At 38.5% G+C, this 14638-nt stretch overlaps 1 protein-coding gene across 4 annotated transcripts in view; it reads left to right on the top strand.

Annotated features, from left to right (window-relative positions):
• KIAA1549 (KIAA1549 ortholog) overlaps positions 1 to 14638 on the top strand; it is a 139011-nt gene that overhangs the window by 75248 nt on the left and 49125 nt on the right. For all 4 annotated transcript variants that reach the window (XM_068663599.1, XM_068663585.1, XM_068663592.1 and 1 more), the window contains exons 5-8: positions 257 to 387; positions 1787 to 1970; positions 8258 to 8317; positions 10996 to 11141. In XM_068663599.1, coding sequence (XP_068519700.1) covers positions 257 to 387; positions 1787 to 1970; positions 8258 to 8317; positions 10996 to 11141 — 521 coding nt within the window. The remainder of the gene's footprint in view (positions 1 to 256; positions 388 to 1786; positions 1971 to 8257; positions 8318 to 10995; positions 11142 to 14638) is intronic.

The following is a 14638-nucleotide window of genomic DNA, read 5'->3' as shown; positions in this document are numbered from 1 at the left end:
GCAGGAAACAGTGGGTATTTTGTCAGTAGTATTGTTCAGTAATTTAATTGCTGCTGCACCAGATACTAGAAAGTAGAGAATTTACTGCACCAGTGCAAAATGTATTTCTACTGTGTTTCTGCCCAGGTTTTCATTGAATATGTCCTGAATTCCATGAAAAAGTGCTAGCCCTATGGCATGAGGACTCTCACGCTCATGTAGTTCTCTTTCATGGAAGTGCTTGTCTGTAGGAATAACGTGTACCCTTTGCCTTCAGTGCTTCAGTTTGTGCCTCGAAATGTGGATATTGGGTTCTGCGACTTCAGCCAGCGCATTGAAAAGGGGCTGACGATGGCATTTATGGAGGTGAGCAAGCAACACCAAGAGTTCTACAACTTCACTGTGCAGGTAAGAAGAAAAATGTTTCTTATCTTTGCCTTTTTCTCCTCACTTCCAGTTGTCTTGTTTAACACAGCTGGTAAAATGAGTTAGGCATCCCCAGATGCCTTGCTATCTAGATCATGTAGAACAGTGAGGCTTTGTAATAAAGTCTTTTTTTTTTTTCCTGCAAAATAATTTGGGTCCACTTACTAGTCTCGTTTCAAGCTTACTGAAAAGAAGATCCAAGAAGATGGTGATTCATATCAAGAAGCATTAGTGAATATAATAGGAATTTAAACAGGCTTATACTTCCACATAAAGGCTGCCCCAACCCTGTTCAAACACATTCTCATTGGATTTTATTATTACAGGATAGGGTGCAGGCAGTATGTTTTTGTTGGAAGACACCTTTCAGGTCTTGTTGCCACTCAGAGGATCCTATTAGGAAATACCGAAACACACACTGTCATTATATGAGCAAACATGCTAGTTGCTTCTGAGTTCTATAAATACTTACAGTGTACATGATGCCGCTGTCTGTGACAGATGCTACTGGAACTTCATATGTGAAATGTATTGAGTATGTGTTGGGTACTGAATCATGGCAGAGCTTATAACTCCCTGGCAAGTCAATAATTCAACTTACGAGACTAACGCCCTCTTCTCTCTGAATTCTTATTTTTTTCTAGCTTTGTTGTAATACTAAAATTAGTATTAAAAAAAAAAAAAAAAGTGCTATTTAATGGGCACCATAAATGCCTGTCGGTGCTACCATAAAATGGTCACAGTGGCAAATATGATACAAAATTTAGAGTACATGAAGTACTACGTAGTACATATAGTAAAGTGCATAGATACGTACTCAAAACTGTACAACTGAGTGAAGCAATATAGATAGAATACGGATAGAATGAAGACAGAACATGCAAAACAATTTCTTGGCGTATTGACTTAGCAAACTTTCTTTTTAAATAGTATATTACTGCTTGGAAGAGGTTTGTCTGTATATACACAGTTGCTCTGTACTTAGGTGGCAGAGTGAGACTTCTCACAGTTGTAGGGTCTGGGTATGCATGGTGCAGTAGGTTTTGACCAAGAGCTATTTTCATACCGTGTCTTTGTCATGGTATTTTCCTGTCTGTTCCATAGAGTTTGATATTGGCATTTTTTCCATCATTTTCTGAATGATAGCTTTCAGATCATTGTGGATTATGAATGACCTGAAAGGATAATCCTTAGAAAGAGGAAGCATGAGTAACTTGGCCTCTTCGAGACTCAGTATGCCGAATCGATCTGGAATCGATGTTCCTCTGCTTTGATATAAAATACTCTCCCCTCACATTAGGAAAAAAAATATCTGTCAAGGAACAAATAGATATGCCAGTGATTTGATTTTGCTGACAGTGTTCCAATCTTGTCTTTTCAGATACTGAATATAACTCTGAGTAGGCCTGGGGCTGCATTTCGTCAGGGCCCCGTGAGCATCATTTTTGCCATCCGAGATAGATATGGTTTTCTAAATGGGTCCGAAGTCAGTGAGCAGTTAAGAAACTTGTCCGTGGTGGAATTCAGCTTTTATCTGGGTTTTCCTGTGCAGCAAATTGCTGAACGTGAGTACTTGTTGCCAAGACTGCAAAATACCTTTTTTTAAAGTAATTTTTCCCCTACTCTGTAAAATTAATTTTGTGTATAAGTGATAATGCATCTTTAAGTACTTGACTTGCATCGTGAATTCTGCTGAGCAAGTCTGTACCTCTCCGCTCATGTAGTGTGTATCAGTGTTACAGCAACTTGTTGCTTTTGTCATCATTCTTCCCTTCTGCACTGGGCCAGTTGTGCTGAACCTGGCACCATTTTCCCTGGTCTTAGTCCAGGTACTTTAGAACAAACAAACAACAAAAAGATAGCCACTTTGGTCAATGCTTCTGTGCAGTGTGTCTTTATTATATCTACAATGCCTTTGCTGCTTCTCATCAGGGTTTACTACCTTGGGCTCTGAGCTGTGCTCAACTGTGACTGACTTGTAGAAAGCATGGGATGAGTTTATATTTGCCCAAGTCTGGGTTATCTGTTAGTCAGTAGCAATGCTTTTTTAAGTAGTCTTTTATCTTTTAAGGTATTTTAAGTATCTTACTCATTTTCTGTGTACTACTTGCATTGCAAGTCATTTTTTCCAGTCAGTGGTCATTCTAAACTTAGATTAATGGGTACTGCCTGCAAAGCAGTTTCCTTGATGTTCATTCTTGACAGCTTATGTTTGATTAGATTTTGCAGGGGACCTCAGTCTCGTAAGTATGCCAAGTATCTGAGTTCAACAATAATCCTTGTACGCTAGTGGATTGTTCATTGCAACAATGACTCATAAACGTAATTAAGATCATGAGAGAACAGTACTGCCTTTCCTGGTGGAACCCATTCATGTTAACCTAGTCCATTAATTCCCAGTTTCTCCTATCTCACTGTACTTTACAATGCAGATTTTTAATCACCTAAGTTACTTTTTGTGGGCTATGTAGGTGCATAGCACCTGACGCAGTGATTCCGTCTATACAGTCAAGTGTCTGATGGAAAATCAGGCCTAGTGGTAGGTGTTGTTCATTATGCAGCTGTACAGTAGTATGTCAATGAAGACAGGACAAGGAGAATCATTGTCACTGAACGTTGTGCTGTGCAGCACCTTTAAATCTATATACATGATAATTTCCCAATGACTAGAAGTAGTATTCATTTTTTTAAAATCTTTTTGTTTTAATTTTGAGGGATTTTGATCCCTCTGTTCTCATAACCAATTAAAAATGTAGCAGATGTTGTATTAACCTTCTCATTTCCTTTTAATAATTCTGTTCTCACTTGATCTCACATAGACTGTACCTTTGCAGTGGTAGCAGTATTCAAATGAGCCAGGACCAAAAGCCTTCTCCGTAGATGACTAGCATTTCCTTGTCCCTTGTGAGGCCACAGAAGTTCTCAGACTGTGGGCTGTGATCTTTGTTTCTCACTGAATTCAAAATAAATGTTCCTCTTGCCATGATTGCTTGAAAGACATTTCTCTTCACTATGCATGGATTTTTTTTCACCTTTGCCCTTGAGTTTATTACTTCTAGTCTCTTGGGTATTATTTTTAGTGTCTTGATGTTGTTTTTTTTTTTCCCTATGAAGTACACGCATCTAATCCTACTATTTTTACTTACGTCCACATATTCTGGAGAGTTATTTGTAGTGTAGTGAATTTGCAGGTTGCCCCTTGCTGAGAATCCCATCTTCCAGATTGTGTGATGGTGGTACAGTGCAATTAGATGATAACAGAATTTCTACCAAGGTCAGTATGTCCTGAAAGACAAGACTGGTCATAGGGGAAAAACACTGCTATTAAACATGCATGTGTGCTGCTCTTTTCCCCCCTTCACCCTCACTGGTATTTAAGAAATGTAAAGCTAATTTATTTAGTGCTCAGACCAGGGACTCTCCCCATGTTATTTGCATGCTTTTAGTGGGGCTGATTCCTGTTTGATGCCAGTAGAGCTCTGTGACAGCACATCACTAGAGCAACTCTTACTTAATTACAGATTTAGCCCACTGCAGGATAGCTCGTTTAGATTTTGCACTTCTCTGGTTTGGTCTCAGTAGTGCCTCAGTGTATTTGGTTTCAGTGTTGTGGAACAGCAGACGTGGTGCCATTTGATAAGTCAGCAAAGTGAGAATGCAGCTTCTCAGCTTGTTCAGAGCTATGGGTCTGTCTGTCAGCAAGCAATAATGGACATAGTCCATACACTTCTGTAAGCGAGGCATCCTCACTCAGTTACTTTTAGCTGTTTCCATGTGTTTCCTTTTTTGCACTGTTACTGTGGCTGTGTTTTGAGCCAAATCATTTTAGATCTTCAGAGCCAGAAATCACGTCCAAAGGCTCAGCAGTGTTGGGCAGATCTCTTCTGAGACATCTTATTCAGCAGTCTGCTTGAGGATGACCAACAGCCAGATTCTCAGAGCTGCTTTGGCAGTGAGGTGCCTAAATGCTTTGATTTTCTAGGCTCTGTTCTCATGTTTTCCCTTAGTCTGCAGAGCATTTACAGCAGGGAAGGTGTTGAGAAGATCTTCCTTTGACAGACAGCTGCTTTGCTCTATGCAAATTATTTGCAACCCTCTACTTTTCAACATGATTTGGGGGGAGTTTTGGAGGGTATCTTTATATGTAAATGTGAAATATTCCTTACCACACAGTTCTGTGGCATTTGTGCCTTGACTGCCAGGCCTGGTAGCAGTTATATGTTTGGTGGTGACCCCTCCTTAGGGCTCTGTAGGTGATCTGATAAGTCTTATAGCCTGCACCTGAAGAAAAGGAACTGATCTGTAGGTGAGCTGAGCTGTCAGGGGGTTCTCACTGATTCATACAAAGGACAAGCGGCTTGTGTAATATCACTGTGACTCAGCACTGTTAAGTGAAGTGAGATCTTGCTTTTGTTATCCCAAATATGAGCTTTGTTTGAAGGAATGTATTTGTTCCCTGCTTCCTGTTCACTTCATGTAGCTTTTTGCATGCAGTCTTTTCATTGGGTTTTTCACATAATTGATATATACTGCTTATACTTTACAATGTGTGGGTTGTCCCTGTGCAAGACATGATTAACAGCAGGAATTCTTAGTCTTTTTTTTTTTCCTCGTTGCACTCATCAAAGTAAGTTTCCACAGTACAAGTCGTCTGTTTGACAGAATGGACTGTTCTGTGCAGGAATGGGGCTGTTGGAGGGGCCAAGCCTGAAAACTTCCAGACTTGTTTTTTTGCCCCACAGACTTCTAGGTGACTTCAGCAACATGCTATTTTCAAATGTCCAGGTTACATCTTTCTGCCTGCTAACTTTGCATTGTCCACCTTATATCTCTCATTTCAGATTGCAAACTCATTTGGTTTTGTGGTCGTGAACTACATATCAGCAGAAAGAAAGGCAAGTTTAGTCACAGTTGCTAGGTGATAGGTTGTTTGTTTTTTTTTAAACCAAGAAACAAACAAACAAACAAACCAAAACATAGGAAGGAATATGCTTAGTATGTCTTTATGGCTGTAAGATTTCTCTGAGGACACGCAAAGGCTAACACTGGACTACATGAGGAATATTGGCCTTTGTGAGCCTACCCCAAATATATTGCTTTTTTTTATTAGGGCCTTAAATAGAGAGAGTTGCTTTGGGACTGTTTTTCAGTGCCATAACTAGCACTTTGATGGGTGGCATCTATTTCAGATACTTTGGAGATGTTGCAAGGCCAATAGCATAAGACGAAATAATATGATACAGTTCAAGGACTGCAGATTTTTTGGTAGTTTTTGTCAGAGTGGATTTTGGATCAGATTTTTAACAAATACTGTGTTAATACAGTACACCCCAGTGTTTCCATGGAATCTTAATTTTTGGGAGATGTCTTCTCATAGTAAATACTTCATTCCTTCCATGCTTTGTCTTTCTGTTCTTCCATTTATCATAAATAAGAACAATCAGTGTGGTACCAATTCTAGCATGCATAGTCCCATGTCTTCATGTAAGATCAGACATATCCTTACTAGAATACCTGGTGAAGGCCATGTTAGTGGAGTTACGTGCTTCAGATTGCTGTCAAGAGACTTCTGGATGGCTAGGTGACCCTTTGCTTTTTCATTCAGCATCAAATCAACACTGTTACATGGTGTGGTAGGTACTTCAGGACTGCGTGACAGAATCCTCTCATGAGGATAGTGTATACTTCATTAATGCATCGATAGTCATTAGCAGACCAGCCGCAATCTAAATAGCAATTGCATTTTGTCTGTGCTGGTTTTAAACAGTAGTTCCAGGAGGATTAAGAATCTTGCGACTAGGATCATGCTGCAGTGCTGGGACTCCAGCTGAGCTCAGGACCAGGCCACAAGTCTTAGCAAGACACTGGAGTTGCCTGTGGCATAAGCCATAAGGGCTGGAGCCTGTATTTTATAGCTTTGGAGCATTGTCTGAGTTACAGAAGCATCCTTCATTTCATGCGTTCTTTGTCAGGTTTTAGAACGCAGCCTTAGCTGCCAGTGATTGTGGCACATCCTCCTTTTCAATTTCAAGATTTTCTGCTCGTCAGTTTATTTTTAAATTTCATTAATTCCGTGAAAAGTTTAAGTGAATAGTCATCCAGTAATTTGCATGAATTAAATCATTTTCAAGTACTAATTAGAAAAAGCGTGAAGAGCGCATTAAGTATTGAGGCAAAGCATGATTTTGGTTTAAAAGAAGAAAAAAAAAATGCAACTGTTAGCAGTTCAAAGTTTTGTAGCAATTGGAAGATTTCTCATTTTCTTATCTTGCTCTTTCCATGCTTTGGAAAACACAGATCCAGTTTTGTTTATGCTTTTCTGTTCAGGTTGTATTTCTAAATTGAAGTGAACAATTGCATGACCAGAGCAAGCAGAACTCCAGTCTATGACCTACGCTCAGAAGAATCATGTAGCAGTATACCAAAAACAAATGTGTTAAATTAAATGGACTGTGGGGTGCTATTTCTGTGTCTGAGAGTTTTGGAAATTTGATGCACCCTGGTCAGTGTACAGAGTACTTATGTTCATGTGCAGAATAAAGAGCCATCGTCTTATACCATTCTGAACAGTAAGTCACAGTGTACCTCCCAGGTGGTTCTCTTGAAGCTAGTGGTATTGTTATTATTGAGATAAAGGTGCAAATAACCACATTTTCACTTTTTTTCCACAAGACTATCCATAAATCTGTGGAAATAAAAGATACTGTAAGTAGTAAGTCCTTTGCTTTTATGTTAGCAAAAAATTGGTAAGCTTTTTAAAGGGCAAAGAATTGGATTTTAGGTTTGCTGACAGAAGTCATCTACTCTACGGTTTATGTCATAATTAAATTAGAAAACAGATAATTTTCTACATGTCTAATACATGCAGTAGTGGCAAACAGTCTCTGGAACTGAAGACTGGACTGCTTTGTTCTAAATTGGTTTAGCATGTACCAGGTCATTCTTTCTATCCATGAAACAGTTTAAAAATTAACCTTTGTGTATGCTTAGCAAACTGCATCTGGATTAAATATTTTGAGAAAGTTATGACCCTTCCTCTTTTGTATTGCCATAGTAAAGCTTAAGGCTTCCCTTGAGGAAACTGTTGGCCCAGCCCCCATCTTCACTTGTTTCCCAACATGTCTTTACTGCTCTCCAGTGGAAACCTTGGGAAAAATCTTATTTCTATTGAAATCAGTGGAAATTGACTTAATTCACTTTACTAGGGCAAGGATTTCACTCTGGAGCATGGCTTTGTACAGGAAGCTTGGGGCCATCAGGCCAAACACATAATCCATTAGATTTGTCCACAGCAATGCTTCTACGTGTGTTTCTTTGTGATTTTTGTAAAATAATTTACCAGGGTGATATATTTTAAATATTTCCATCTGCACGAGTCTGGAACACAAATCAGATCTATTCAGTTTTATTCTTTGCATTTAATATTTCCATGTAGTTTCTGCCTCATAGGAAGTCATGTTTTCGTTCTCAGACACTCATGGATTTCTTCATTGCCCTTTGAGCAGAAGTCTTATCCCGCATTTAGCTCGGTAAGAAACACAATTCACAGTGAGCTTTACTTTTAAGTTTCTAGGAGCAATGACCTCAGTACAGCAGCTTGAAATCTTTCAGGTAATAAATCTGACTGCTTCAGTTAGCTTCTTTTTGTTCAGAGATGAACTGGGGGAGTGTATGTTCACAGCACTTGCCTTACCACTGCGTCTGCACGGCCTCAGGAGTTGTAATACATCTGTGTAAATAAGATGCTTACTGACAGTGTAAAGTATGAAGTGGTTTCTCTTTTTGTGCGTGTGTATGTTATTGAGAGTACTGTTCTAACGGATGTTTTTCCTCCATTCTGTTTTTCCCTCAGCCTTTCATTATCCTAAGCTTAATGTGTCCCAGTTAATGAAATCTTCCTGGGTGAGAACAGGTACGTACAGTGTATGTCAGTAAGTGTGCAATTATTTTTGTTAACAGGGTAACTAGCCTGGATAAATATCAATACCCTGGGGGTGCTGCATGTTTGTAGGGTGGTAATGTGCCTAAGCTGAATAAATTCTAAAACCGAAGCCTTGGTGACCTGGAACATCTGGGAAATGTAATTCCTGGGTCTAGAATGAACTATTGCAATTTTTTGATAATGTACATTACAATTTTTGTCTGTAAGGCAGTTCATTCTTAGTAAGACAATGTATGCTGTCAGGCATAGAGTATCTACCCTGCATGCTTTCAATATTCTACATTGATTTTAATTTTTTTGTTGTTTTAGGTGAAAATAAGAACTTTCTTTCTGTGTAGCACTTTGTACCAAAACATGACAGGAATAAAACAAAATAAAAATAGATATGTTCTGAGTATGGGAAATGGCTTCATCAAATTTTATTGATGTCTTCCAATTAATTCACAGTAGATCCCTCCCACCCAAGTCTGTTGGATGTTTTATTCTGCAATGAGCAGATACGGTTGAGTTGTCACTTTTAGATGCTCAAATGCTATTGAGTTTGCTTGCAAGCACAGTAGATCCTACCTGTTTCTTCAACACATAAAGGCTGAATGGTAACCAGGCTATGCCTAAAAACCTTGCTGTTACAGTGCTGATGCCTCACTGGATACACTTTTGTCGTCCCACAGCCTTTCCATCCATAGTTTACCAGTAGGATAGACATACTTTCTGTTTTTTTTCAGGTATCCCTGTCTCTTCTCATTAGTTACCAGTGTACTTCTAAGCAGGAAACCAAATTGCAGCTTAACCTCTGAAGCCCACATAGTTTGTCTGACTGAAGAATTTCAAATTGTGTTCAGTAACAGGAGAGAATCTACCTGTGTGTATTGCACAGCCAACGTCATCCTCTCTTAGGTGTTTGTTGGCGTTTTTTTAGTCAGCTTGGTCAAGATACCCTCACCCTCTCCTGCTTTATCTGTTTTTATCTGTTTTTGTTGGAAGTTTCCTTAGATTGTGGAGTAAAAAAAAGGTTCTTCCAGCTCCGAAATAACGTATGCACATCCTCCACACACTTTTTTTTTGTCCCTAAAATTCTTGGCTATGAGGTTTAACGCCAATTGCAGCACCTTTGATACAAAGGATTTTTTGTAATCCCAGTTCTTGCAGGCATCCTGGGAAAAGCTGACACTTCGGCTGTGTCAGTGTCATTTAAGTATGTATATTATGTTTTCAGGGCAAAATCATTCTATATTAATGGCTTTTTTCATTATTTGATAGCTGTTTCTAGACAGATGGTATGACTCAAGACAAAGGAGAATGATAGAATTTCTGCACGCTAAAGATGAGGGTTTTTTAATACTCAATTACCAAGATATATGTGCATGGGTATTCTAAAGTATCCCAGTAGTCATAAAACATTGGGAGATGCAGTGTTCTCTGTAGCTGTCCTCTTGGTTGTAGAATACAGTTCATGCTATTAAGAAGAACTAACTGATACTCAGATTCGATACACAGGCAAGAACGGTCTTCTTGCCATATATAACATCCCTAAGTCACTGTTTATTTTGCTTTTGTTTTGAGATGCTTCATTAGTGATTGAATTTAGCAGACATGCTGTTGATCTCTGAGAAAAATCATGAAAATATTTCCTTTTTTTCTGACATATGCAGTGAAAAATTTTTAATGGAAAATGTGTTTTTTATATTTTGTTTAATAATTTAAACAAAATTGTATTTAATTGATTTTATCTAATCAAATTGCTTTTTTTAAGCACCACACTTAAGTAAGCAAACATAAAAAAACTTTACTAAAAATTGACCTTTTAAAAATAAACCATTTTAGTGGAGGGCCTCAGGAATGAAAACTGTGTTATTTTGCTAATGTCAGTGGCGAGTCAGTTTACTATCCTTTAAGGTTTTTTAATTGGATTGTTCAGATGACTGTCACTCCATTAACTCCATTTTACTTTTTCTGGATGCCATCTTGTTGGCAAAGGTCCACAGTTTTTTGGTGTTTCCTACGTGTTGTTCCTCAGGTATTCATCTCAGCATCAGCTGCCTTAGTGACCTGGAGTACCTGGGGTTAGGGAGTGAAGTTGGTGGGGCTACTAACCATTTTTTTTGTGTGCGCTTTAATTGGCATACTTGGTAATCTTGATTTTATCTAGGGAAGATGTGCTTGGAATACACAGGTTCATTCACGTGCTCTTAGTTTTTAACCTTGATTCTGAACCCTTGCCCTGTCCATCTCCAACTGTGTCTCACTTTCAAACACAAAATTTTGATTGAAAGTAGTTGCTGCAAGCAATTTAGCTGAATTTTCTCTTTTGGTTGTTTTTGAATAATTCATTGGATGTTCATATGTTTGCTTTTTCAAAATCTAAATTCAACATTATGTGTCTGACTAGACTGTCTGAAATTCCAAAAGTGCCCTCTGTCCTTTTTTTTTAAATTTATTTCTTTTAATCTTTCCTGATACAAAGCCTTCCTTTCTAATGTGTAACCACTGGCTTAACTTCCCAGTATTCCCCCAAGAATACTGCTGCTCTTGAATTGTCCATGAGATGTCACAGAGTGACTCAACGCGTGTAACTGAAGTTGCAGAAAAGACGCTGAAAACTTTTACTAATTCATTTGTGTTCTTGGGTTACTTTTTCTGCAATGTAGTTCTCTTGGGTGTCGTCGACCAGCGAATTCAGGAGGAAGTGTTTCAGGCTGAGATGGAGCGGAAGCTAGCTCACCTGTTAAACGAGGCTTTGGCCAGAGGGCGGATATGGAGACGAGCCAGTTTTGCAGGCAGCAACATTGTGCAGGTATTAAGAGTTCAAAGTCAGAGAAGAAATAAAGGGGAATAAATTATTCAATAAGTTAATAATACCTAGATTTTGAGTTGAGAAAAGATAACTCAAAAGCATGTATCACATTTGACTAGTTTAGCTAGTTGATGATGCTTGTGTTTTGTACTTGAAATGTGGTTCTTCTGGCTAACTGGTTGTGTTTTAAACTAAAAATAACAAATGCAAACAGCTGAGTGTTTTAAGTGGCTATTAAAAAAAAAAAAAGATGACTTTTAAAAAAACACACTGCAAATGATTTTATCAACATCCTATTCAAAAAAATGGCTATCTTGTCTGACTTGTATGAGATGCCTAGCAAAAGGAGATAGAATGGTCATCTGAACTGAAGAGGTGCTTTGCTGGAACAGCTGCTTCACAGTTCTCTATGGTGTTTTGGTGACAGTGTAGAAATATGAAATAGAATCAGATGCTGCTTGATGCAGCAGTTGAGTGGTGTATTCTGATTCTTAACTCCCTGTTTATCATAGGTCACTCCTGTGATCAGGAGTGGCTTTTAAGTAAGATAGATAAATTACATCAAATTTTGTACGTATGACAGCTTCTGAAGACCTGTGCTTCATTATAGTTTTGTCTCAGGTGGAATTATTGACATAATGTCCATGAAGGCTTGGATATTTAATTTTAATTTATAAATCCTCACATGTTCTTCTAGTTGTTTCAGCAAGCTGAAAACCATTTTTAAAGAAAAATGTTCTTAAAAATTCCTTTTTCTAGCTAAGTCAATAGCAGTTCGTTTATCTCACAAATGGCCCTTCTCATAGTTCAGACCTATTATATTTACTTAACTTAACCTTCCAGTTTTTGCTAGCACTTAAATTTCCAGATATTGGGATTTTCTTACTTCTGTTTTTCTATCTTGGAAACATCTGCTTCAGTAATTGATCTTACTTTTATTTTTGTTTCATGCAGCTTTGAATTGCTGTAAATAGATGTCTTTTATTCCCAACACCTCTTATTGCACTTTGTTCTTTATGCCTCAGTCCTCCCTTTGCGTATAAAATAAACACATAATCCTTATGTTGCTAGCAAAGATACCACAGCCTATAAAATGTGTACATGTAGATTACGGTTTTACTATTTTAGACAATAAAGCTCAAAGTCATTTGTGTTTTTTCCTGCACGAGATTCCAAGCAGGTCCTTTCTAGCTAAAGAATACTATTTTGGAAAATAACAGTGTTTTTCTAATAACTTTGTATTGCTTACTGGGATATAAGATAACACTGCATCTCATGTCCCAAACAGCACTGCTGTTCATTTATGTTACTTAATTAGTGTGAAGAGTCTGCAAATTGCTGTCACTGGCAGTGGAGGATTCTCTTAGTTATGTTCAGCACACCCTACCGTCCCACACAACACAAGGTTGTTCCAGGTGCTCACAGCCAATACTGTTCGATACAGTTAGCACTGTAATACGGAAGGTGTGGAAGAGAAGAAGGCTGAAGGAGAGTGGATGATACACTTGCAGTGTGTGATCCTCGCTGCTAAGTATCTGTGATCAGTGAGGTGTTTTCCTGTGTGGATCTTGGTAGGTACTGTCTAGTACCACAGCTGCTTGTTTGCATGTGTTCACAGAATATTCAGGTGTGTAAGTAAGATACCCGTAGAGGCTATAGGTTTATGGTATCTCAAATTGCCTTTATTAAATGTAAATTACATTAATTATCTAATGCTTAACACTTCCTTAGAGTTGATTACTTATATTTTGTCTCTGAGGCCAACTTCCTAACTCTCCAAAAATGACAAAACTTTTTCTGTGTCATCTGGTTTTGACTTAGTCGTTTGCTGGTGCCCTAAGGAGACATACAGGGAAGAATCCCATTCAGACACAACCAGCCTTAGAAATTTGTTCATAAGAGATTGGCCACATGCGTTTAGGTGAGTCTTTGTGCCTTGTGGCTGGATATTCCAGAGCACCTACTTTTACCTGTGTGCAATAAGTGAAAAAAAAATGTTTTTAGCATTTTTGTTCTCTGCAATATTTCCTTATATTAGTGAAGCTGACTTCTCACAAGTTCATCAGTTATGTCTGAGTATTCAGTAAACCTTCTGTGGTTTCTAACCATGTTCCAACCTGGGTACTCTGCAGAGAGAAGCTCAAATACTTCAGCGATGACTGCAGCAGAGAACATGCATGCTGAAATGGCATTTCTGTAGAAAACAGAACAGGTTGGCTAAGGTTTGGCTTGTATAATGTGGATAGATCATTAAGGAATAGTTCTGCCTTAATATTAAATTCTTTACGAAGTAATGATCTTTTCACCAGGATTGTTACTTTTTGTATTCAAAGGCCCAACCAAACAAGTTGCTAACTATTTCTGTATGCTAAGGCTGGCTGGAGCAACCAAGTTTTATGTGTGCTGCAGTGCTGTAAACTTGGCCTGTAATTGCTGCAGCACTAGAGGTAGGAATCGAGTCTGAACCCAGGGAAGACTTCCATGCTTACAGCAGGTTTCATAGTCACTGTCCTGACCACATCAATATTCCTGTGATGCGATGATAGTTATGCAGAGCTGCTCTCATGTTGACCTTTCCAGGCCCAGTGTAATAGGCATGTCAGCATCACACCTGGTGAAAAGATAAGTGCAGCTGGAGTGAGGCACCTGCTGGTGGTCTCCTGAGTGAAGGGGAATTGCTTTCAAGGGTGCTTCCCTGTCAGTCGAGGGTCTGGTCCATAGTCACTCGCAATAAACCTTTTAGTTTTGCTGCTGCTCATTCTATTACTCATGGCCAAGTTTTTAAGCTGTGTGTGAAGTGTGTTGTGTATACGCATCTGTTTGAGTCTTCAGGGCAGCTATTTATGTTCCTTGTGTTTTTGTATTCAGATTTTCCCATTTCAGTTTCTTGCTCACCAAACAGTGACTACTGTATTAGTAGGCCCCAAGGAAGTGAAAGTAAGAACAGAAGCTGCCAGTAACACCGAAGTGTTGGTTACTTCTATTAGCAAGACATGCATATATCCACAAAAGACTAGGCACGCATTTCACTTGTGTTGAGCCCCTGTAGATCTGAGTTTTTCCTGAGGTGAAAGATATTTGTAGTGTATTGAAATGTGACATTTCTAAGCTCCATGGAAAATCAAGATCGTGGGTCAAAAGGTAAAGCAATTATTTGCAAATGTTGCTGCAGGCATATAAGTTTCCTTTCATATACTAAGAAAATAGAATTGATACTTTGTGAGATTTAGATTTCATTTCTAAAGGTGTTAGGATCTAAGAATGTTAAAAATTACACTTTAAATCTAGACACTTTGAATAAGAGCTTTGGTCTACATAGGGTGCTCGGATAGCATGTTTTACACTCCTCTGTGCTATTAACAGGTGGCACTCCAGGCTAAAAAATGCCTATAACCATCTCTAACAAAAACCTTTGAAGCCTCATGGTTGACTGTTTTACATGAAATAGTTCCATTGACTTTTAATAACGTTCATATTATTGTTTTACAGAGCATGTC

Source organism: Anas acuta, chromosome 1, assembly GCF_963932015.1.
Source record: "Anas acuta chromosome 1, bAnaAcu1.1, whole genome shotgun sequence".
NCBI classification, from domain to species: Eukaryota; Metazoa; Chordata; class Aves; order Anseriformes; family Anatidae; genus Anas; species Anas acuta.
This window is presented reverse-complemented; position numbering and strand designations above follow the sequence as displayed.